The following is a 22,182-nucleotide window of genomic DNA, read 5'->3' as shown; positions in this document are numbered from 1 at the left end:
TTTGAGTCTTCATATTAGGGTTGTCCTCTGTTCACAAACCACAAACATTGGCATACAGTACATGTCCCACAGTACAACCATAGTCCTTGCCTGATTATCTGGGGGTCTGGAGAGGAGAGTAAGACGCAGCCTGCAGAGGTCTTTTTTATCAGAATGTCAGATGAGGAGAGAAGTGAGTGATGAAAAGAGATAGAGAGCTGAGATGATAGCTGGCTGACGGAGAGATAGAGGGAGAGGAGGAGGCTGCAACATGTGAAACATCAAAAGTGAAAAGACAGAGGATGCAACAAGCTGGAGAAACAGAGAGCAAGACATCCATCGGCTAAGAATATGAGTGAGACTCCCATAGAGCCTGAGGTAGGATCTTCAGAGAGACTCAACAAGTTGACCGTGTTATGAAGCTGTGTTGACCGTGTTCACATGGCAATAAGGCTGATGTGAAGTCAGTGTGTTTAGTCATCAAATTGTTTTGGCTGGACACCGGATTACAGAAATCCATGTTCTTTCAAACTTGTATTATTCAAACTATGTGGTAGGCAAGTAACTGAATGAGGTCAGACCAGCAGCAGTAATATTAGAGAATGTGTTTCTATTGAACTGTCATACAACTGTAAAGTAATACAGTATAGTTTAGTAAGAAAACTAAACTATACTATATAATATGTATACATTATAGTAGAGATTATATCTATCTTTATACGACATATTGCTATCTATCTATAGCATTAATCTAGATAGATAGATGTCTTATGATTAAGACATGAATTATGGAAATGTATATTTATCTTGTGATTAAGACAGGAGTTTAATATTATATGACAGTTGGAGTGAGTTGTGATGCACTGTTCTCAGCTCTTGATATTGTTTGCTGACACAATTTGGTTTCAGCTCAGCGGGCCGTCTCAAGCCAGCAGAATCAGCCGCCCATTTAGTCTATAACTGTTGATACAGTTTGCTTTCTGAACTGTTGAGAAAGCTCTTCTAAGCCAGCAGTGTCAGCATCAGTGTCCCATTAGTTTATTGTTGTTGAAATCAATAGCAAGCAATTACTGAGCAATGTTGGGAACTAGGGATAAGCCTAAGTGTAAGTCCAGCATAGTGGAGGAGGAACTTTAGCTGTATTTAGTTGTCGAGAGTGGGTGTTGAGGGGTGAGACTGGGGGTTCTGGGACACCAAAAATCACTGTTGAGCCTTCTGGAGGTGTCGTGGGCCTAATTTAACAAAGCATCTGTGATGGGAGGTGCCCACATGATAACCCCAGTGATATACCCACACTCACACACTCAACCCTGTAATGTTTAGATTAGGTGGCTGGTGAATGGTGCTGCCTGTCTGATGGTGTATCTATAGTCAGCATTTGTGGGGTTAATATATCATTCTTTTTGACACCTGAACTGGGTTTGTGTAAGATTGCTCATCATCAGCTGTCATACATCAAATCCTGTGTATTTGTAAATATCTCTTCTATAGGTAAACTTTAACGGAACACCAATATAAGAACATAATTGTCCCCAACAAAGTAACTGTAATTCAGTTGAGCCAGTTACATTCTTGTTTCCCTCACTCACTCCCAGCCTCAGCCGTCATCACAGCCAGAACCAGACAGGGGGCTTCAGCCTCCACCTCTGCTTCAGCTGCCTCTCCCCCCTGAAGCTCTCTGCCAGGCCCAGCAGGAAATCCAGCTCCAGTCTGAGCTACAGCTCCGTCCCGTCTCCCAACAGACCCACTTGTCCTCCCAGTCAGTGTCTCAGCCAGAGTCTCTACCCCAGCTCCAGCCCCAACCCCAGCTTGGTGAGGAAGCCAAGCCGGCGTGGATAAAGCATCGAAGGCTTCTCCTCCTCCTCTTGGGGTCCTCCTTGTGTGCCGCCATTCTGGGCCTGGTTTACTACACCCAGCACGATCTCCGAACAGAGAGCACAGGGATCAAACAGACAGGCACCGGTACAGAAAGAGACACAGACGCAACACGACACGACACAACAAATTCAGAATTTGTCTTTTTGTCTAACCTTTCTCTCTCTCTTTCCTTTAGTCAATCCATGTCTCTCCCCAGCCTGTCAGACGGCCTCAGCCCGTCTGTCTACGTCTATCGACCCCTTCGCCCAGCCCTGTGACTACTTCTTGTTCACATGTGGATCTGACAGTCCTGCACTGGCCACCGGGGGGAGACAAAGAGGCGAGGGCATCTCCAACATCCCACAGGGCCAGAGGAAAAGAGCTGTACGGTCAGAGAGGAAGAGAGGAAGTCAGCAGAGAGAAAACACAAGTCTGAGAGAGGATAGGAAAAGTGCGCTGCTGCAGTATCTCAGGAAGATTTTGGGTATGAGTCTGAAATACACAACTCCATCACATCATTGCAGTGATAATTCCATGTTAGTGAATGGGTGGAATGATAGTTTTAGCATGAATCGTAATAATATCACTATCACACTTCCTATATCTCTCTGTCAGAGTCAAACAACGGGTCAACTGGTCCAGCAGTGCAGAAGGCCAAAGGATTCTACCATTCCTGTTTGGACACCAGATCCATAGAGACAGCTGGAGCAGAGCCCTTCCTCACTCTCATCCAGAAAGTGAGATAATGATACGCCTGTGGAATGCAGGCCTTGGGCTGATAAATCACCCCCAAATATTGATTTCCAATACAGTGTTCCCCGTTCTCCTCTGTATTCATCTTGCTTCGTATTGTCCCACACAAAGAAATTGAGGAGGAAGGATCTCAGACAACCACTGATCGGAAACATGGGGAAATTATGCATCTCATCACTGACATCACCAGCATTTTAAAAATTACACTTGAAAATGCTGCACTTGAAAACACTTGATAAATTAAAAAATAAACAGTCAGTCAAGCACTTTTCAAAAAGTAATTCCTGTCCCACACAATAAGGTGACATATTTGTTGCCGAACATTCATGGAGATCACATGTTTATTGTTGCCTTGTTTAGTTCTGTACCTGTGCTCCCCTCTTTTGTTTCTCATCATCCTCTATGTATTTCTTCCTGGCCTCTCTCCCCATATGAAGCTAGGGGGCTGGGCAGGGTCAGGCCAGTGGAATCAGACAGATTTCAACTCCACCCTGAGCCTGCTAATGAGAGACTACTCCACCTTTCCCTTCTTCAACCTCTATGTGGGCAAAGACCCAAATGAAATTGCCCGTGGGACCACCAGGAAATACATACAGGCCAGTATCCATGTAAAGGAGAATGGAGAAAGGAGAAAGTCCAAAACGGGGCTTAAATGGGTGTTGTTTGAACTCAAGTCTCTTTGTCAACAGATTGATCAGCCGGATCTGTTGATCCCAACTGAATGGAACAGCAAGACACAGAAGTCTCAAGCTGAAACTCAGGTTGATGAATGTTCAGGAAATATCTTTATGTGCATACGTCAACACCCATCCGTTGCACTTATGCATTCCCCCATCATCCTTCTGTTTCTTTCCACCCAGACTCTACGTCCGTTCCTGGCACTGAGCCAGAGGTACCTGGCCCTGCTGGGGGTGCCGTCCAGCAGCAGTAACTGCCATGTGGGCATCTTCATCTCTCTGTCCTCTGAGCTTGCTGTGGCCACTGCCCCTCTGCCCCATCGCCTGCTGAAGGGCCAGCTCTACCAGCGCATGACCATCAAAGAGCTACAGGTGTGCACTATACACACTCTGGCTGTGTCTCTACACACACACACACACGCATACTGTGTCTGAATCCACTGTAATGATACAGATTTTCTCTCTGTTACTGTTTGCATAGACCCAGGCCCCTGCCATTGATTGGCTGAGATGTCTACAGACTGCTTTCCATCCTCACCCCATCAGCCAAGAGGATCACGTCCTTCTGCATAACTTACCCTACATTGTGCAAATGTCCCGCGTCATTCGCAAATGGCTGAACAAGCATGAACTAAGCAGCAGGTACTGCAAGTCAGTGGTTCTCAACAAGGGGTCCGGGGACTACCAGGGGGTCCCCAGCATATTGATGAATAGTTAAACTTCAGCATTATTTCATTTACAAGAAGTTCACACAATTAGAGAATGTAGAAGAATGACTGTTTTGATCATAGTTTCACTGAAATCTCTCTACCTACAATACAGATAGTCATGGAACTCTGGACAAAATGATATCTAGCAATAAAACTATTCTCAGATTTGGATCCAAGAGACAAAATCTCATCAAATTGGGATCCGTGGCTCTAATGTGGACTAAATTAGGGGTCCTTGATATGAAAAAGGTTGAGAATCACTGCTGTAAGTGACCTGACACAAAAACAAACACTCATAGAGCATTTCAACATTTGTGACTGTGTGCTGTCCCATTTCGTCTTCCCTCAGCGGTCCACTTCACACTTACATGGTCCTCAATCTCCTGCACACCTTCATACCTGCGCTGGACTCCAGGTTTTCTGAGACAGACAGGAATTTTTCCGTGGCTCTGGGTAACACTGATGGGGTGAGTGAACATCATGAACTGCATGATGAGGAAGTCCTGTGAGTTGGTTTGTTTGAAGCAGATCTTCATTCTGGGGCTCTTCACCAGGTAGCCCCTCGCTGGAAACGCTGTGTGTTGGAGACTGAGAAAGGATTTGACTCAATTCTCACACACCTTCTCAATGAAAGGATTGCACACAGTGAGGTGAGGAGGCGTGGGGAGCGTGGACTGAAAATGAATACAGTAGAAATTGAAATGTATAATGCTGAATGAAGTGTATTGAAGACTTTTGTTGTTCAACAGGCAGAGGAGATTGTTCTGAATATTTTTTCCTCCTTCAAGTCCAAATTAGTTGACCTCAAGTGGAGAGATCAGACGTCTCGACAGTTTGTGATGAATAAGGTAAAAAGAGAAGCACAAGACGCTACTGTATTCTTCTTTTTGAAACTGCACTGTGTTGCCATTTTGATATTCAAGGCCTGTCTTCCTCCAGATTCAATCTCTGACTCCAAGACTTTGGACTGAAACAGAGATCCCTAGTGAAGCTGAACTTGACCAGCTTTTCTCCAAGGTATATATAGACTATATTACTGCAGTAAAGGGCTAGGTGTATAAGGATGTTAGCCTTTGATGCCAGTCCTGGAAATGTGGAAGGTAAACCCACTTAAACTCAGTTTATGCATCTTTTTATTTGTCAAATAGATATAACCTATGTTTTAAAGATCATGAAAATCTTTCTTATGTTTAAGTAGTGTCAGGGTCTTCGGCACAACCAAGTGTAAAATTGAGGAGGGTGAGGTGGGTGAGGTGGGTGAGGTGGGTTCGGGATGGCCGTAACAAACCTGTAACAAACGCGGGAAAAAAATGTCAATTTATACTCTTATGCTATATTATTAGGGGGTCTTATTGGGCTGTTTGTGATACTGGAGGGGTTGCGACCCCCCGCCCCCCGTAAATTGCGCCCTTGGTCAGGGTGATGCATTTCATGAAAACTGAATGTTTTCAAATAATTAAACATAATACATATTTAATACTATTTTGAATTTCTTTAAAAATTGTGGCTGGCTGTCTTTGAGGATCACAAGGACTGAACGATGTCAGTCCAGGGGGTTGCCCTCTTTATGAACCTGGTCAATCGTTGCAATTGCCCAGAGCAGACGAGTTGGAAACAAGTACCATCACTGATACTACGACCTGTATGATTTCAGGTGACAGTCAGCGCACATGGCTATTTCTCCAACTACATCCAGCTACTGTCCCTGCAGCAAAAGAGACGCAACAAACTCTTCACTCAGACTGAGGGGGCTGATATGTGAGTGGCTGCTTCTAGTCTTGAATTGGTGGAGTATGGGTAAATTCAGTCCTGAGCCTTGAGTCTTAATCTCTACTCATTTCTTTTAGTTTGTCTGTCACACCATTTCTCCTGGGTAATGAGCTCATCTTTCCCATGGGAATGTTTCTCCCTCCTCTCTTCCATCCCACCTATCCCAGGTAAATGATATACTGAAGTCATCAGCACGGTTAATAGTGGTCCGTAGTATACTCATTGTGCAACACCATATTATGGTTTCATTTTTAAAACAGGGCGATGAATTATGCTGTATTGGGTTCCCTTATTGCCAAAGATATCCTCCATCTGCTGCTGCCAGACAGTAAGAGAATCACACTAATGTCATCTACATGTATTTGTTTTTTATGAGATAATGATGTTATTACACAAATCAATGACCTGAATACCCTTTTCTCCACACCCTTTATTGACATTTTCAGTATATGTTTCTATCACTCACTCTCTCTTGTTGTAGTTCACTCTCAGAGTGAGACGGTGCAGGCTGTGGGGGAATGTGTATGGGCTCATTATCTCACTGTAACAGAAAAACCAGGGAGAGGTGGAGCGTCCGCTCTCTCAGCAGCACAGCAGCAGGAGGTGTGGGTGCAGTATTCTGCACTGCAGATAGCATTACAGGTCAGTGATAGAAATTTGTTGCTCTGCTGTCTTCAGGTTTTTTCTTTTTGTATGTGACAGCAACATGAATCTCATCCACATCGTGTCTTCTCAGGCTTATCATCAAAGTCTAACGAAACACCCAGGTGACACTTCCCTCTCAGGATTCTCTCACATTCATCTGTTTCTCACTTCTTTTTCTCAGGTAGGCTAGTAGAGTATAATAATTATGCTGCTGTAGTTCTCTTTTCATTTTCATCTATCCTTTCAACCTCTGGTTCCAATTCTTTAAATGTATTCTCTTCCAGGTTAACTGTGACTCTGACCCATACCGTGAATTCCTGCCCTTGGAGCCCTCCTTCTTGATCACAGTCATCTGTGCCAAATCTGAACTGTGTCCTACAAGCCTACAGTGCCCCAATAAAACCCAGCAGCACTTATTACCCTCATGCTGAATACAGTCTTCGTAAAGACCAGCAGATTTTTGTCGATGAATCTTTGGGATTGTCTGATAAAATCCCATTTGCTGCTGGAAACATTAAGTAACACATAGTCAATTGTGTCAGAATATTGTTACAAAGAAAGTTCTGTAATATTACAAATTTATCAATTTACAGTCTTATCTGTTATATGTTGCATTATGTTAAAAAAATGTTCTGTGTTCAAGCCGAGAAATTAGACTGATATAAGTAACACTGGTGTACACAATGTTAATTGCACTCTTTGTTTGGCATTTCTATAAATAAAATCATTATATTTTTTTCACTCTCTTATCAAATGTCTGAAGTTAGATGGGGATATTGGTGAGTTTAAAAAGAGTAATTAATTGAGCTGCAGTAAATGTGAGAACAGTGGGGTTTTTTTTTTCGAAAAGGCAATATTCTATCTGCTCACCACTGTTTACACTTCAGTTCTCGATCAACGGTTTTAAGAATTGTTATTTTTCAGAATATATTTCATATGACAACAACGCCGGAGATACTCCTCAGGCATTTTTGTTTATCAACATTTTGCGACAATCTTCTTGAGATATAACGTTAACTAAAAACGCCGTTGTCAAATCGGAAATAGGCGAACTGCAAGAATGCCAAGAAGACCCAACAAAAAGACTGAGCAAGGAGGCGGTAGAAAAAAGCTCACTGTCGGACCGAAGAGAACCAGAACCACGGCCGCAAAGGGAAATATCAACGTTAAATCACGGAAAAATACACCAAGGAAGCCGGTGAAACAGGTGAGGAGACCTGCCAAATCCCCGGGTGGAAAAGGCCTTGGAAAAGCAGGGGCAAGACGCTTGGGTCAGCTGCTGAAACCGACCATGATGGAGCTGGAAACTTTCACAGGAAACAGAAAGGTTCCTTTGCCAAGTGAGTCACTTTATGTTGAAGGCTAGCTTCATGCAGGTACATCTGGCAAGCTAATGCTAACAATTGTTTTTCCTATGGCTTAGGGCAAACCACCTTGACTAACTGATTTAACTTTGCTAGCTTAGGTTAAAGGCTGGAGCATTGACAGTGAACTTCCAACAGGATAAATTCATAAAATGCTTATTTAGTTATATATCCAAATTAGTTTATGTTATAGTAGGGATATAAAGTAGAATTCTGGAAAAATGTACCCTTATCACCAGAAAATTGTTCTTTGTACTGTGTATTGTCGTTAAATCTTAAATTAGGGGGAAAGGTAGATGGGAGACCATTGCCAGTGTTTAAAAACAGAATAGACTGACATTAGCTTTGAAGGTGATTAGATAGATCAAACTTTAATGATCCCCATGGGGAAACTGGGTATTGACATCTAAAATAATAACTTACTTAATAGTTGCTTCAAACAAACAAACCGCTGCTGTAGCTAAGATTTCCCTTTCCCTATGTATTTCTATATTCTGCAGTACTGGATTCATGTTTTGACCCAACACATTCTTACCCTGGTGTCCAGCCCCTATGAATCGCAGTTTTACATTGATCCATAATCCATACACCAAAACTGCGATTCATAGGGGCTGGACACCAGGCTAACACATTGTACTCTCTTAAATGTCTTGATTTTTAAGAGACTCCATTGCACCCCTTCAAGTATCAGACACAGGCTGAGGCTGCAAATGCACCCAAGACACATGGTGCAAAGAAAGGCTCAGTCTCCCACCTCATTCTCAGCCTGGTGTCGCAGTGTAAACACCGCGGTGGCATCTCCATGGCAGAGCTCAAGCAGGCCCTGGCTGCTGGAGGCTACGACATCACCAAGAACAACAGGAGGGTGATCCTGGCAACTAAAGGCCTGGTTAGGAAAGAGACACTTGTCCAAACCAGAGGGACTGGAACATTCAAACTCAACAAGACGGTAGGGAGCGTTTGCTTATATTTGGGTATTATGTAAATATTGCGTGTATGCCTGTAAATTTGAGATCAGTTACATTTGCTAGTTTAAAATAACAGGTTTATTGTGTCAGCAGTAATTCTGAATCACATCATTTTAATCCTTTATTTTCTATAAAATAAGAAACTGACAGATGAGAAGCAAGTGAGGACGACAGCCTTGAAATCCTCAAAGCCCAAAGGAGCAGGTCTGAAAGCGGGAAACCCAGCCAGCAAATCCCCCAAAGCAGCAGGAAAGCCGTTGAGAACAACAAGAAAGTCACCCAAACAAGCCGGCAAGTCTCCCAAACCAGGGGGCGAATTGAGCAAACCAACAGGGAAGACGGCCAAACCAGGAAGAAAATTGCCAAAGCCTGCAGGCAAGAAACCCAAACCTGCAACAAAACGAGCGGCACAGGATGGAAAGGCAGCGAGGAAGGCTAGGGGAGATGAACCAAAACAAAACGTATGTGCGCTGAAATCTCCCCAGAAAAGATGACAACCCCCTAAAGGGACCAGGCTTCCAAAAACTGTCATCAAAAGTGAAAAGAACAGAGAGCCAAGACAAAGGCTCACTAACGTATATACCAATTTGTTTTAAGGCCAATAAATTCAAACCGCATGCACCTGTATTGTCCTGTGTTCCATGTAGCCGATATTGTAGTCAGGGAAATCTATATACTGTGTACTATATCATTCCATTTTTAATCTTAAGATATTGCTTTTCCTCCAAAGTGTTCTAATGTTGTTTCTTTCTGTCAGCTCTCCTCAATCTATATGAAACAAAGGCACTCAATAGTCGCTCATACAATTTAATGAAACTGTACATTGATCCATAATCCAAAAGGTCAGCAATTATTACAAAAGCCATTCCTCTGCATTGGTAAGAGGGAATATTGGGCACAAATTCTACACATATTCCAGATGGTGCCCAAAGACCACCATACTAGAACTGACGGTCAACAGGATACATATCCACTGTCCAGGTGGCATCACTGGTGAAATGGTCAAATCCATTCCTAGTCCATATAGAAAAAAAAAACTGTCCATGTAGTTTTCTGTCTCTGCCAGGTCAGCATCAGTTTTTTTACTCCCTCTTTGTCACAAGACACCCCAGACCTCCTCAAAGGCAGAGCACATCTTGGCACAGGTCAGCGCCGCAGAGAGGGGGTAGTTACTGATGGACACCGTCTTCTCTGTGTAGTCCACATTCACCTGATAAAAGACACACAGATCAATAACACAGGCATCTCACACAGAAGAGAGTTAAACAGCTGCCATTTAGAGCAGATGTAGTTCTCACCGCTCCATGTGCGAACGCGCCGACCACCACGGCTGCAGGACCCTCCTCTGGCACCACGGACCGGGCGCAGACCGCCTCTCCCGATGAGAAGGAGGTGGAGATGCGGGGGCAGCCAGGCGGCAGGTGGTCAGACACTGGGTTTTTTATCATCCTCAGGAGCCGCTGAGGGCCGTCAGCCGCCCTGACACTCAGCTTGTGCAGCAGCTGAACTAGGAGGGAAGAAGGGCAGAAAGAAACGTCAGGAACAGGTTTGAGGAGTGGGAGGGTGTGAGATCAGGAGACAGGCGTCTGAGAGGGAATACAAGTTAAAATTGTGCAATGTTGTGTACTTTATCTACACCAACACCAAATGAATATGATGCATGGTAAACACACAGCAGAGGCGGGAGATATTTACCCATGAGGCCACAGAAGCGGTTGAAAGTTCTGGGAATGCGGGTCTGTGGGTTGATCTCTATCAAGGCGTTTTTCTCTGTGTGGATGTAAACCTGCAGCAGGCCCGCCCGGTTCAGAGGGCTGTCCATCAACATCAGCAGACACTGGTGACAGAGGATGAAAGGTGAAATACGGATCCTGACAGGTATTAGTGGAGAATGTAGTGTTTAACTATAACTGGGTAATGAGCGATTACCTGATGTGTGATGTCTGGCCTTATCTTCCCTGGATCCCTTCCACTCTTGATGATCATACCTTTATGTTGGTCACAGTTTAGTAGCTCAAAGGTTTTGCCGACCTGGAAAAAAACCCCAAAATCTCCTCGTTACCTGGAATTCATGTATTGCATTACAATAATAAATTCCTATAGTATACACTGATGTCACTTCCACTTCCCGTAGAGCTTAAGTGTAGCCTGCACAGTTTACATTACAACACAACTGCGGAGAAGTTTTACCTTTACAGTTTCTAACGTTGCCCCCTCCAAAATAACAACTAATCGCCTTTCTGCCATGCGATCATGCAGGCTGCGGAGGTATTTGGCCGGCTTGGGCTCATATTCGTCCAAATGTTCCAGACCACGCTTGTCCCCACTACGAGCTGCCATGATGCCTCCCTTCTTCAGGATCGTCGCAAAATGTTTGCGTCACGTCAAAAAAAAAAAAAAATGCGCGTGCTTACACACGTGCGTGTTTTGTCAAAGTTGTGTGCGGGCGCGGGCGCGCGTGGGTAAGCGCGTTATCGCCACAATCACTTCGTGTATTGGATGCGCCGGATATGCTTCTGCAACGTGTTGAGGAAAAAAATCACATGTGAGAAATTCTATCTTACACCGTACAGCCAGAAGTTGGATAAAATAAAGATTTGTCGGTGAGTATTTGAAGACCTATTGCTTAGTTTCACTAGGTGGCCATGGAGCCAAGACACTAAATATTAATTATTGGCTTTGCTTCGGTAACGTTAGCTTTGAATGCTTGCAAGCTCGGCATGTTAACGTTATTTCAGTGAAGCAAGTTTGCGTAGTTGCCTCAGAGATATGAGTTGCCTTATTTAGTATTCAGTGTGTAACAGTAAACATTGCAGTTTTTTGTCGCACGTTATTCTGCCACAACAGCTGTTATGTCAATGTATAGTCAAAATACTTAATGTTGCTGTGATGATGTGTGTTGATGATGATGATGTGTTGATGTGTATCTTAACATCAGATAATCACATTTTTGTTATGAGTGTGCTGATGCTTCAATTTATTTTAATCACTGATGTCCAAATATAGGGATAGTGTCTGAGGAATAACACGGAATTTACTTAAGTGCTGTACGAAGTGTTGTAACTTTAAGTAACAAAATGTAAGCTATACCATCAGTTTGCTTGATCGTGATGTCATATCTTGGCTCGCCAATCCTCCTTAATATGCTAATCTGGCTGTAGTCTGCTTCCAGGCAAATGAGCCACATCCAATAGGACATGGACCGAAGACAGTGGCTTCTGCCCATACAGCGTGACTTTGTCATTTTGTACAGGCAGCTCATCTGTTTCCATCACCTCTACAGGGTTCCTGTGTAGCTGAAAGTCATGGGTCGTAAGTTGGATCCCACCAGCAAGGTGAAGCGAGGACCAGGGAGAAAATCCAGGAAGCAGAAGGGAGCAGAGACCGAGTTGGCCAAGTTTTTAACTGATGGTGATTATGGTTTACTTTCTGCTCTTCAGACAGACATGTGGTTACTGTTGAAATCTGTACTGCAAAATCAAACAATCATATTAACTCTTGCTGCCTGCATGTGGCTTGTTTATCAAGGTGTTTCTTTTTTTTTACTATTTGCAGAGGAAACTGGACCGAAACGCCTGTCAAGTAGAGCCAGGAAAAGGTAAGGTGCCGATTGATTAAATAACATGCAACAACACTGTACTGTCTCCAAGTGTTGCTCATTCATATTGTCGTTTCCCAGAGCTGTGAAGAGAGGCCAAGATTCAAAAAAGCCCAATGATGTTGCAGAGGAGCAGCCCAAGAAAGGTAAGCACATCAGTCTCAGTGAGTCTGGTTGTGTGTTTTTCTCTGCTTGGTACATTCTTGATGCTAGTCCTTTAGATCACACTAGATGATTTTAAACAAGAATACCGGTGTCATTTAGAGTTGCAGCCCATTTACTTATGTCCAGTTTATATTTCCCCCAATCATTTTGTATGCATCCCCTGTGTCATTAGGTTTTTTAATATTTACTTGTTTTTCATCATTTTTATAATACAAACTTTACGGTGTCAAACCTAGCTTGAAATTAACTTTTGTCCCGGCCACAAATAATAAGACATGGATGTGACATATGACAGTATGAGTTCCACAACTCATGTGTTTGACCCATTGGCACCAAAGTGGTGAGTTTGAGTCGTTGGGAATTCATTTGTGGTATTCATTGTGGTATTTTTTTTCTTCCCAAAAGGATTCACCGATGAGAACAGTGAATGGTTGAAACCAGCAAAGAGAAAGCGCAAAATTGACCAACCTGAAGGCGAGGATGACAGTGATGAAGAGTGGGAGGATGAGGAGGATGAGGAGCAGGAGCAGGACGGAGGAAATGACCAAGAAAAGAAAGGAGCAAATTTAGGAATTGAAGAGGTGGACGATGACGATGACGATGATGATGAAGAAATGGTTGATGACTATGGTGCACTTGATGACAGCAGTGGTGAGGAAGCAGGAGAAGAAGGAAGTGATGGAGAGGAAGTACGTGAAATTCTACCATCAGTTCAATCCTAAATAATTGCAAACCGATTTGCTGTGTTTTCTGTTCTAATTGTTTAATTTAATTTAATTTAATTAAAGTGTAAGCATTGAAGAAAATTGCGATTCAAGTGTTGAAATTTACCTGTTGCCAAAACTGCAGTTATTTGCCTTTTTTTGCAGTGTGCAGTAAAGTTTAGCAACATTTTCAGGGAACTGTGAAAAATCTTGTACACATTTCTGCCAGGACTGCTAACCTTTGTTTTTCACTCCATGTTCAGCTTCTTCCCATCGAGCGAGCAGCTAAAAAACAGAAGAAACTGAAGGAAGCCATGGCTCAAGGGAGTGACGAAGATGATGACGACGATGATGATGATGATGACAATGATGATGATGCAGATGCAGACATGGATGAAGAGGACACAGTACAAACCAATATAGATGAAATGGATAAATTCAGGCTACCTGGGGCAGAGGAGAGGGAGAAAGAGGGTGAGCGACCTTAAGTCAGATTTCTGTATTTTAATGCATCAAAGCATTTCTAGCAGCAAATTAACATTTAATTGTTCTGCTAGTGGACTAAGCTTTTTACTTATTCTCTTCATTTTTAGGTGTCTTGCCTCTAGACCTGCAGACGATCTACCAGAGAATAAAGGACAACATTGATGTCCTTTCTCATTTTGCCACGAAAAGAGAGGAGGGGAAAGAGAGGGCCGAGTATATCTCTCTGCTGAAGAAGGATCTCTGCACCTATTACAGCTACAACAACTTCCTCATTGAGAAGCTAATGGACATCTTCCCACTCTCAGAGGTGTGTGTTGCTCTGCGGTGCCAAAGGAAGCAACATGTTGTCATTGAAATTCTGATGATTGTCTTATCGTCAGATTGATGTACATATTTAAATAAGTTTGAGCTTATGGATGGTGTCGACAGTTAAGAATCTACATACAAACAAATCTAATTTGAATAAAATATTAAAAATGGAGGCAGGTGAGGAGCTAGTTGGTTATTGGAGAAGCCCACTGCTCACGAAAATAAATGATTTAGGTAGCTTTTTATTTTTATTTTTATGAGTAACAACTTCTTAAATCTTGACTTTTTTTTTTTTTTTTTTTTTTTTTTTTTCATTACAGCTGGTTGATTTCCTTGAGGCCAATGAAATTCAGAGACCTGTCACTATTCGGACCAACACACTGAAAACAAGGAGGAGGGACCTGGCGCAGGTAAACACTAGGGAGTTGATGAAATATCCTATCACAATATTTTCAAATATCATCAAACTGCACAATATGCAACATTTTTCACTTTGCTTTTTCTAACGCTAGTTTGCAATTTACTAAAAAAGTACAACCCAAATGGTAACAGTACAGTACTCCATTTGCAAGGAAGTACTGTATATGTCAAGAAGAAAAAATATGCTGAAATTATGGAAATTACACAAATTAGTGGTTAATATGGAACAATGTTTACCATGCCCTCTCTTTGTGACAAAATTTTAACTGGTGATGTAAGACTGTCATCACCCACCTTTACTATCATTACACTCTCAGCTCGATTTTAATGAAAAGGTTGACACGGAAGCTTCATATGTCAGACTCTGTGATCTCTGTGTTTCCTTGCATAGGCCTTGATCAACAGAGGAGTGAACCTTGATCCAATTGGGAAATGGTCGAAAGTGGGTTTGGTCATCTTTGACTCCTCAGTACCCATAGGTGAGTTTCAATAAATTCTTGTCAATCACCTGGTTTACGCTAAGTAATGTGTGTTAAGTGTCTGTATGAGAGATCTGAATACCTGAGAGTTCCTGTAAAATCATGACAGTTCAGAACTAGTGAGGGGGGTTGGTTTTGTCTGAGTGTCTGGCAATATGTGCATTATTTTATTGTATGTATCAATGCACCAGTATCTGTTAATCTAACCTCATATTAATCAGAATCACTTTTTACCAAGTACAGTAAATGTACAGGAATTTGTGTTGCCATTGGTGCAGAGACATATTAACTTCTTAGAGTAAATACTGGCACATGGTGAAACGGCAACAGAACCGCACACACAATGCAAAGGGACAGTGCAAGATATTTGAGAATAGACTATACATATTGCTGTACAATTAATTCAATATTCACTTGTGCATTCAGTCAGTGTGGCATACAGTATGGTTGCAGCTGTGGAGGAGGTATGGTGACATTGTTTGGACCACTGTACAACTCTACATCATACTGTATATTGTATTTTTCACCAGGTGCAACCCCGGAGTACCTGGCTGGTCAGTACATGCTGCAAGGAGCGTCCAGTTTCCTCCCAGTCATGGCGCTCTCTCCCCAGGAGGGGGAGGCTGTGTTGGACATGAGTTCAGCTCCAGGAGGGAAGACCACCTATATTGGTAAGTTGTGCTGCAGTGATACTTTGTTTATATAATTGTGTAGCTTATATCTCAGGCTCAAGAACTTTGTGTCTAGCCACTAATTATTTTATATGAAGAGTTATGCACTATGTAATCCGTCCCTGTTTGGAAATTACAAACCTTTCTCATGTGGAAATAAAATGTATTGAAGGCCATATGTGAATGTGTCACCCTCAGCTCAGCTGATGAGAAACACAGGGGTGATCGTGGCCAACGACGCCAACGCTGACAGACTGAAGAGTGTGGTGGGAAACATCCACCGTCTGGGAGTCACCAACACTGTGGTCTGCAACTATGATGGCAGGCAGTTCCCAAAGGTAACATGATATTCATATGCATGCATCAGTGATATCTGCATGGTATAGATGTATTATAGAGCTGTGTATAGTGTACTGACTGATAATTTGCTTACAGGTAATGGGTGGGTTTGATAGAGTGCTGCTTGATGCCCCGTGTTCAGGCACAGGAGTCATCGCTAAAGATCCAGCTGTAAAAACCAGCAAGGTACAACACCATTAACTGGTTTTATACATATACATCCATAGAAACACTAAGTTCAGTTAATAGCATCTTAATACTTTTTCGTTTCATCTTCCTGGTTTATAGGATGAGGCAGACATCCAGCGCTCTGCCCACCTGCAGAAGGAGCTGATTCTCTCTGCCATTGACTCGGTCAACGCTGAGTCTCCTTCAGGAGGATATCTGGTCTACTGCACCTGTTCAATAACGGTATGTATATATGAGAAGTTAATACTTAATCATAGCTACTGGGTATAGATGGTGAAAATGAAATAATTATGAATTAATTTTTTGCCATGTCTAGTGAAGTTATGCTTAGGTTTACATGTTGTTTGTGATTAGGGTCTGAGCTATTTAGCAGAAAGACTTGGGTAGTGACCAAAATGTGTTCCACCAGGTGGAGGAGAATGAGTGGGTGGTGGACTACGCTCTAAAGAAAAGGAACGTCAAGTTAGTTCCCACCGGACTTGACTTTGGCAAAGAAGGCTTCACCAGGTAAATTAGATAACTGTGTTTTCACAAAGTATTGAAATGCAAGTACTTTCAGTCTCAACACCTCATTTATTTTTCCATCCATTTAGGTTCAAAGAGCGCAGATTCCATCCTTCTCTGCGCCTCTCTCGGCGATTTTACCCTCACTCTCACAACATGGACGGTTTCTTTGTGGCCAAGCTGAAGAAGTTCTCAAACACAATTCCGACTGTACCAACGGGAAAAGGTAACATTTTCTCTTATGAGTACATGCCAAGTTCCAGCACGTTAGCGATCCTGTTAAACAAGAACTCACCCAGTCTTTCTGTCACTAATTTAGAAGAAGATGACGAAGCAGAGACGTCTGAGGCGATGGCAGTTACAGACACCTCTGATGAAAAACCGTCCAAAAGTGACAAGACCAAGAAGACGGTCCCTGGCAAGGCAGGCGCCTCACAGGAAAAAGCCAAAGCCAACGGAACGGCAGCCAAGAAAACTGCAAACATCCAGCCAAAAGGCAAAAAGGACTTGCCCACTGGACCAAAAAAGGCAAAGGTTGCCAAGATGGACGGAGAGACTGTGAAAGGGGCAGGGGGCAAGAAGTCCACAGGGAAGACAGCTGTGGAGGCTAAAGCATCAGGGACTGAAAAAAAAGAAGGGAGCCGATTTGAGAAAAAGAGGGATCAAAAGATGAAATCACCCATGAAGAAACAGAACAGAATAGGAAAGAATAAATTCAGAAAGTTGAAGAGTATGTTGGAAAAACAAGAGGGTGGACAATGAAAACGTGTATGTACAGTATGTTAAAATGTACTAGATGGCGTAAGAGCTTTCTCAAGCTTGCTGACCTGGTCTCAAACGTACCCAGATCCCCCTCCCTTCAGCTGAGGTGTTTTCAGATTGGTGTTTTCTGGGTTGAATCCAGTTGAGCCGAACCCTAAAGTTTCTTAGAGTGCATTGTTGTCTTTTCAGATCAGCCATATTTTCAGATAGGATTGTAAGATGACCATGTACAGATGGATTGGACTGGTCCACAAAGCTCTCACCGTCTTTGTTAAAGGGGTCCTGTTCCTTCCTCCAGTTTTTTTTTTATTTGTATCAATCTATATTGATTGTGTTTGTCTTTGGATCAAATGGCAGAATGTTATAACTTGCATAAATCTGTGAGACATAATAAATCTTTTAAGATTTTCCTCATCACTTTTGTTGTTTATTGATTTATTATATCAATGGGAAATTTTACATCTCTAATCGATTAGGTAGACACGAGTCATCCAGTTACTTTATGGGTAGAGCGTACTCACTAGCGATGTTGCAGGTACCTCCATGTCTGCTAGCATTGCAATATTATAAATCTTCCGATAGTCCAAAAATACCGGGTTTGGGTGGGAACCTGGGCAGGTAAATGGGTCTAATGTAAACCTTGCAGGCGGGTCTCTCTCTCCCGGTTTCGCCTCTCTGTATGTATCAAATGGGAGACAGCCCAGCCAATCAGAGCGCTTCTTTTTTGACCGGAAGATGTGTTGTTTACATTTTCCAAGATGGCGGCGGGGATGTACTTGGAGCATTATTTAGACAGTGAGATATTTATCGTATTAGTATACTATTGGGAAAATCTTAAACATACCTGTATTTGACATTTTATTTCTTTATGGTGTCATATAATACCCGGTAAAATTGTGCTGTGAACAGAGTAATCTTTGGACGTTTAATAACCATCAACGGTTTTTAGGCACAGTCTATTTCCTGGAATAACGCATCGCACTGTAGCGATTACAGTTTGGGGTCGCACAGCACACCTACTAGCCTTGCTAACCCTGTTAACTTCACTTATTAAGCGAAATGTATTGTCTTTGTGCCTTTGTTGCTTACTACCATGACTTGTGAACGCAAATTTAAGCGCTAACGTTATAGATAGCCAACGCAGCAGCCCGCAGATAGTAACCTTAGCCAGCTCGTCTGGCATTATTGCATGTTGGTCTCAAGGAAACTGGATTTAAATTCTTTGTTGTCTTTCCTTCCACCACGCCAGGCATAGAAAACTTACCCTTCGAACTGCAGAGAAACTTCAATTTGATGAGGGACCTAGATCAACGCACAGAGGGTGAGAACAATAGACTGTGAGATGTGATTGTGACTTTAAACTCACTGAATAGTATGAATTGGTGTGAAAACGCAAGTCGTTTTAACTCCATTTTGAATCCAAGTACTTTTTAAAGCACACTGTAATCATTTTATCTCTCATCTGTAAATAACAGCTATAATAAAATAGTACTAAATACTACCTGCCTGTTAATTAGTAGGAATAACTTCAGAACGACTTATGTCATTTTGAGCTCAGAGATACCCTTATGGTATGGAATCAATGAGTATTATCAATGGGGTATCATAAAAATAGTGTGTGTGTTTACATGCACCAAGTATTCCAGCCCATATTCCTGAATGTCCTGAATAAGTTGTTACTCAACACATGCTGCTTACATGCAGGCATATTCATACGAATATGCCTGCATGTAAACGAACGCACATCACTTCATATTACAGCATATTGTCATTGCATTTCTTTTTTAATATTTGGAACAAAGTCCACCCTTTTGAGAAATATTTATTCCACACAATGAATAATTGTACACAAAAGCGTCATCACATGGGTAACTAGAAGGGCACTCGGAGAGCGCAGACCTCCGCCAAGGTTCGTGCTATTATTGCTTGTTCGTGAGTCGGATCCGGATCCGCTCCAAAATTTAATGGGTTCTTCCTTGGCCCATGCTACACCCTTCCACGAAGTTTCATGAAAATCGGGACAGTAGTTTTTCCGTAATTCTGCTAACAGACAAACAAACGGCACCGAAAACATAACCTCCTTGGCGGAGGTAAAAAATAACTAGTCAGTCATGGTGCAGTTTTCAGATGTTTCTCTCCTGGTCTCTCCTACAGATTTGAAGGGACAGATAGACTCCCTGGCTAAAGAGTACACATCCAACGCTAGGACTCTCTCCTCTGAGCAGAAGCTGTCCATACTGAGGCAGATTCAGCAGTCATATAGTAAATGCAAGGAGTTCGGAGATGATAAGGTGCAACTGGCCATGCAGACCTATGAAATGGTTAGTATGACTGGTTTGTAGTTGATATGTTATACTTGATGTAATAGGTTGCCTATATTACCATTCTCACACTTTCTTTCCATTATCCGAGGAGAATTCAACACCCCTACTTCCATCTTTGGGAATGTGAACCCCTGTTTGACAATAATACTGTGCTGAATGACCATACCTCATTAATATATGTCAGGGTTGGGGTCAATTCATGAACTAAATCATCAATTCCAATTCAACTGAGGCACTGGAATTGGAATTTGAAAAAACCTACAGGAAACAGAATTGGAATTCAATTGGAATTTCAGGAAGTTTAATTTTATTTTATTTTATTTTATTTTATTTTATTTTATTTTATTTTATTCTGTGAAATTCTGTTTTTTTTTTCTTACCACATATCTGAGATTACACTTAATGTTATATACTGGATTATCAATACTGAATATCATAATATGGCAAAGGTTCCTTTCAGGTGGTATTTGATGCATAACATGCAATCGTAATACATTATGATTGAATGTATTTGATTTGTTTAGCTGTCTTTTATTTGATTCATAATGTTTGATTTATAATGTTTAGCAAGTCTCTTAGAAGTGGAATTTCATGGAATTCAGTTATGTTTACTGTCGTTCCAATTCCATTTATTTTCCTTAGAGCTCGGTGCAATTTCAATTCCAACTCCAGGAATTGAATTGGAATTCACTATGCATTCTCAATTCAATTCATGAAAGGCCCCAACCCTGCTATATGCACCACTCTGGGTTTTGCCTAACTTGAATTATTCTATGCAGGTCGACAAGCACATCAGACGTCTTGACACAGACCTGGCCCGGTTCGAGGCCGACCTGAAGGAAAAGCAGATCGAGAGCACAGATTATGATTCCACCTCCAGTAAGGGAAAGAAAAGTATGTGTCCAGTATATTGGCTTAAAGTCTTTTTCTTGCACTGAGGACTGTTACAGCAGATACATGTGAACTGAGTGGTGGAATAATTCTTTGTGTAATAATTCCAGGTGACTCCAGGCAGAAGGAGAAGAAGGTGGCTAAAACTCGGTCTAAAGTGAAGAGTTCAGATGAAGATGGCAGTCCCAAGAGCGCGCAGAAGAAAGTCAAACTCCTTCAACCGTGCGTTGTGTTGCTGTGGCCTTGTGTTCACTTTGCATATTTGTAGTTAATGTGTTATACTTAGTTCAGTAGGTATACTCCCATTCTCACGCGCTTTGTTTTCCATTATCAGAGGGGAATTCAACACCCCTGCCGCCAACTTTGGGAATGTGCACCCCTCTGATGTGCTGGACATGCCGGTCGACCCCAACGAGCCCACCTACTGTCTGTGTCATCAGGTCTCTTACGGCGAGATGATAGGCTGCGACAACACCGATGTGAGTTTCATTCATGGCCCCCTTTGAATTTCAGACAGTTAATGTGAATGGACTATCCAAACGACTAGTGATTGTGTTTTTTATTGTTGATCAAGTGATTGCAATTGTTGCCGTTTCAAGTACCTAATTTACAAGAGAATTGACTTGATGTTTGATTTTGTCTCGATTGTTTCTAGTGTTCCATTGAGTGGTTTCATTTTGCATGCGTCGGCCTGACAACCAAACCAAGAGGCAAATGGTAAGAAACTCACATAGCTGTGACATACCAACCGGAGTTCAGTGTGTGCAATAAAATCAGTCTGAATTGTTACCGGTTATGGTACTTCCAACTAACTTTTAATGCTCGATTTTTATTTCATCCCATGCAGGTATTGTCCACGCTGCTCTCAAGACAGAAAGAGAAAATAAAAAGCACCTGGTTATCCTGGAACAAAAGGTGGACACTGATCAGATAGATGGAAAATGGGAAGAATAGTATTTTCTACATTAGTTATTAGTATTTTTTTCTCATCTTCCTTAACATTTGGTGCTTTTTTGGTTTACGTATTTGATTGCCTTGGTCTGATGCAGTGTGTGTGAAGGAGACTCATGGTTACAAATGTATTTAAATATTGATTTTTGAAATGGTTGACATTGATTTGATTTTTTAGTTACCTTTGGTGCTCTTATTGTTTTTTTCGTTTTGTTTTTTAACATTTTGTTTTACAAGTGAACAATAAACACTACAATTGCCCCCAGTGGTTTGACAGTTCTAGTGTCCATGATACTGTATACTGTATTCATGTATAAGACTACAAAATTGGAGTATTTTCTCGGAAAGCATTTGGCCATGTATAATTATATGCTTTGTTGGATAGTTAGTTTCTTGTGCTTAGTCTTAGAACACTAGCTTTGTTTTGAAAGTATAATAAGCAGAGTAAAAGAATATGAAGACAAATGCTGCATCCTGACAGTATTAGTTATCTGTGGTAGTGAGTTGAACCATTTCATTTTAACATTTGATTGAGTGGTGTATAGAAAGTAAGACATTTCATGAGAGAAATATTGCCATTTCTGTAGCTGAAACATTGGTACAAGGGAGAGGGGGTGATCGTGTTTTCAATCATTTGAATACAGCTACTACCTCAAAAACCTTGCCT

At 41.9% G+C, this 22,182-nt stretch overlaps 5 protein-coding genes across 13 annotated transcripts; 4 read left to right on the top strand and 1 right to left on the bottom strand.

The window, feature by feature from the left end:
• Nucleotides 1-236: 236 nt before the first annotated feature.
• On the top strand, nt 237-7,094 carry kel (Kell metallo-endopeptidase (Kell blood group)). 4 transcript variants are annotated; one of them, XM_071516574.1, is made up of 19 exons: nt 237-357; nt 1,575-1,894; nt 1,948-1,994; nt 2,033-2,320; nt 2,452-2,573; nt 3,027-3,185; nt 3,279-3,350; nt 3,450-3,638; nt 3,748-3,908; nt 4,326-4,443; nt 4,531-4,626; nt 4,726-4,824; nt 4,916-4,993; nt 5,631-5,734; nt 5,824-5,913; nt 6,007-6,074; nt 6,228-6,388; nt 6,483-6,572; nt 6,676-7,094. In XM_071516574.1, exons 1-19 carry the CDS (start codon nt 331-333, stop codon nt 6,820-6,822), a joined length of 2,436 nt encoding a protein of 811 aa, XP_071372675.1. In that variant the 5' UTR covers nt 237-330; the 3' UTR covers nt 6,823-7,094. The 4 variants fall into 4 exon arrangements, with proteins under 4 accessions (XP_071372675.1, XP_071372667.1, XP_071372685.1 ...); XM_071516566.1 differs by lacking the exon at nt 1,948-1,994 and having other exon boundaries at nt 1,575-1,941; nt 4,765-4,824; XM_071516584.1 differs by lacking the exon at nt 1,948-1,994 and having other exon boundaries at nt 1,575-1,941; nt 6,297-6,388.
• Nucleotides 7,095-7,451: 357 nt separating this feature from the next.
• On the top strand, nt 7,452-9,370 carry LOC139641549 (histone H1-like). The gene is made up of 3 exons (XM_071515987.1): nt 7,452-7,731; nt 8,418-8,704; nt 8,864-9,370. Exons 1-3 carry the CDS (start codon nt 7,452-7,454, stop codon nt 9,215-9,217), a joined length of 921 nt encoding a protein of 306 aa, XP_071372088.1. The 3' UTR covers nt 9,218-9,370.
• Nucleotides 9,371-9,517: 147 nt separating this feature from the next.
• emg1 (EMG1 N1-specific pseudouridine methyltransferase) lies at nt 9,518-11,076 on the bottom strand. The gene is made up of 5 exons (XM_071516640.1): nt 10,914-11,076; nt 10,653-10,754; nt 10,419-10,560; nt 10,022-10,230; nt 9,518-9,933 (listed from the first exon to the last, which is right to left on the bottom strand). Exons 1-5 carry the CDS (start codon nt 11,061-11,063, stop codon nt 9,820-9,822), a joined length of 717 nt encoding a protein of 238 aa, XP_071372741.1. The 5' UTR covers nt 11,064-11,076; the 3' UTR covers nt 9,518-9,819.
• Nucleotides 11,077-11,244: 168 nt separating this feature from the next.
• nop2 (NOP2 nucleolar protein homolog (yeast)) lies at nt 11,245-17,763 on the top strand. The gene is made up of 16 exons (XM_071516369.1): nt 11,245-11,326; nt 12,007-12,134; nt 12,279-12,321; nt 12,403-12,467; nt 12,892-13,175; nt 13,454-13,664; nt 13,784-13,983; nt 14,306-14,395; nt 14,797-14,884; nt 15,415-15,555; nt 15,754-15,893; nt 15,991-16,080; nt 16,183-16,305; nt 16,493-16,590; nt 16,677-16,813; nt 16,907-17,763. The coding sequence occupies exons 2-16, from the start codon at nt 12,029-12,031 to the stop codon at nt 17,347-17,349; spliced, it is 2,259 nt and encodes a 752-aa protein (XP_071372470.1). The 5' UTR covers nt 11,245-11,326; nt 12,007-12,028; the 3' UTR covers nt 17,350-17,763.
• A 329-nt stretch (nt 17,764-18,092) lies between these two features.
• On the top strand, nt 18,093-22,161 carry ing4 (inhibitor of growth family, member 4). 6 transcript variants are annotated; one of them, XM_071516434.1, is made up of 8 exons: nt 18,093-18,144; nt 18,599-18,670; nt 19,504-19,670; nt 20,453-20,567; nt 20,675-20,755; nt 20,901-21,043; nt 21,220-21,281; nt 21,412-22,161. In XM_071516434.1, the coding sequence occupies exons 1-8, from the start codon at nt 18,108-18,110 to the stop codon at nt 21,449-21,451; spliced, it is 717 nt and encodes a 238-aa protein (XP_071372535.1). In that variant the 5' UTR covers nt 18,093-18,107; the 3' UTR covers nt 21,452-22,161. The 6 variants fall into 6 exon arrangements, with proteins under 6 accessions (XP_071372535.1, XP_071372501.1, XP_071372527.1 ...); XM_071516400.1 differs by having other exon boundaries at nt 20,675-20,786; nt 20,899-21,043; XM_071516426.1 differs by having other exon boundaries at nt 20,675-20,795; nt 20,932-21,043.
• Nucleotides 22,162-22,182: the final 21 nt, after the last annotated feature.

Source organism: Centroberyx affinis, unplaced genomic scaffold, assembly GCF_046629955.1.
Source record: "Centroberyx affinis isolate AG114_WGS23_722 - 3 ecotype Tasmania unplaced genomic scaffold, CSIRO-AGI_Caff_v1 ptg000035l_1, whole genome shotgun sequence".
NCBI classification, from domain to species: Eukaryota; Metazoa; Chordata; class Actinopteri; order Beryciformes; family Berycidae; genus Centroberyx; species Centroberyx affinis.
Note: the sequence above shows the minus strand (reverse complement) of the source record. Positions and strands in the feature narration are given on the sequence as shown.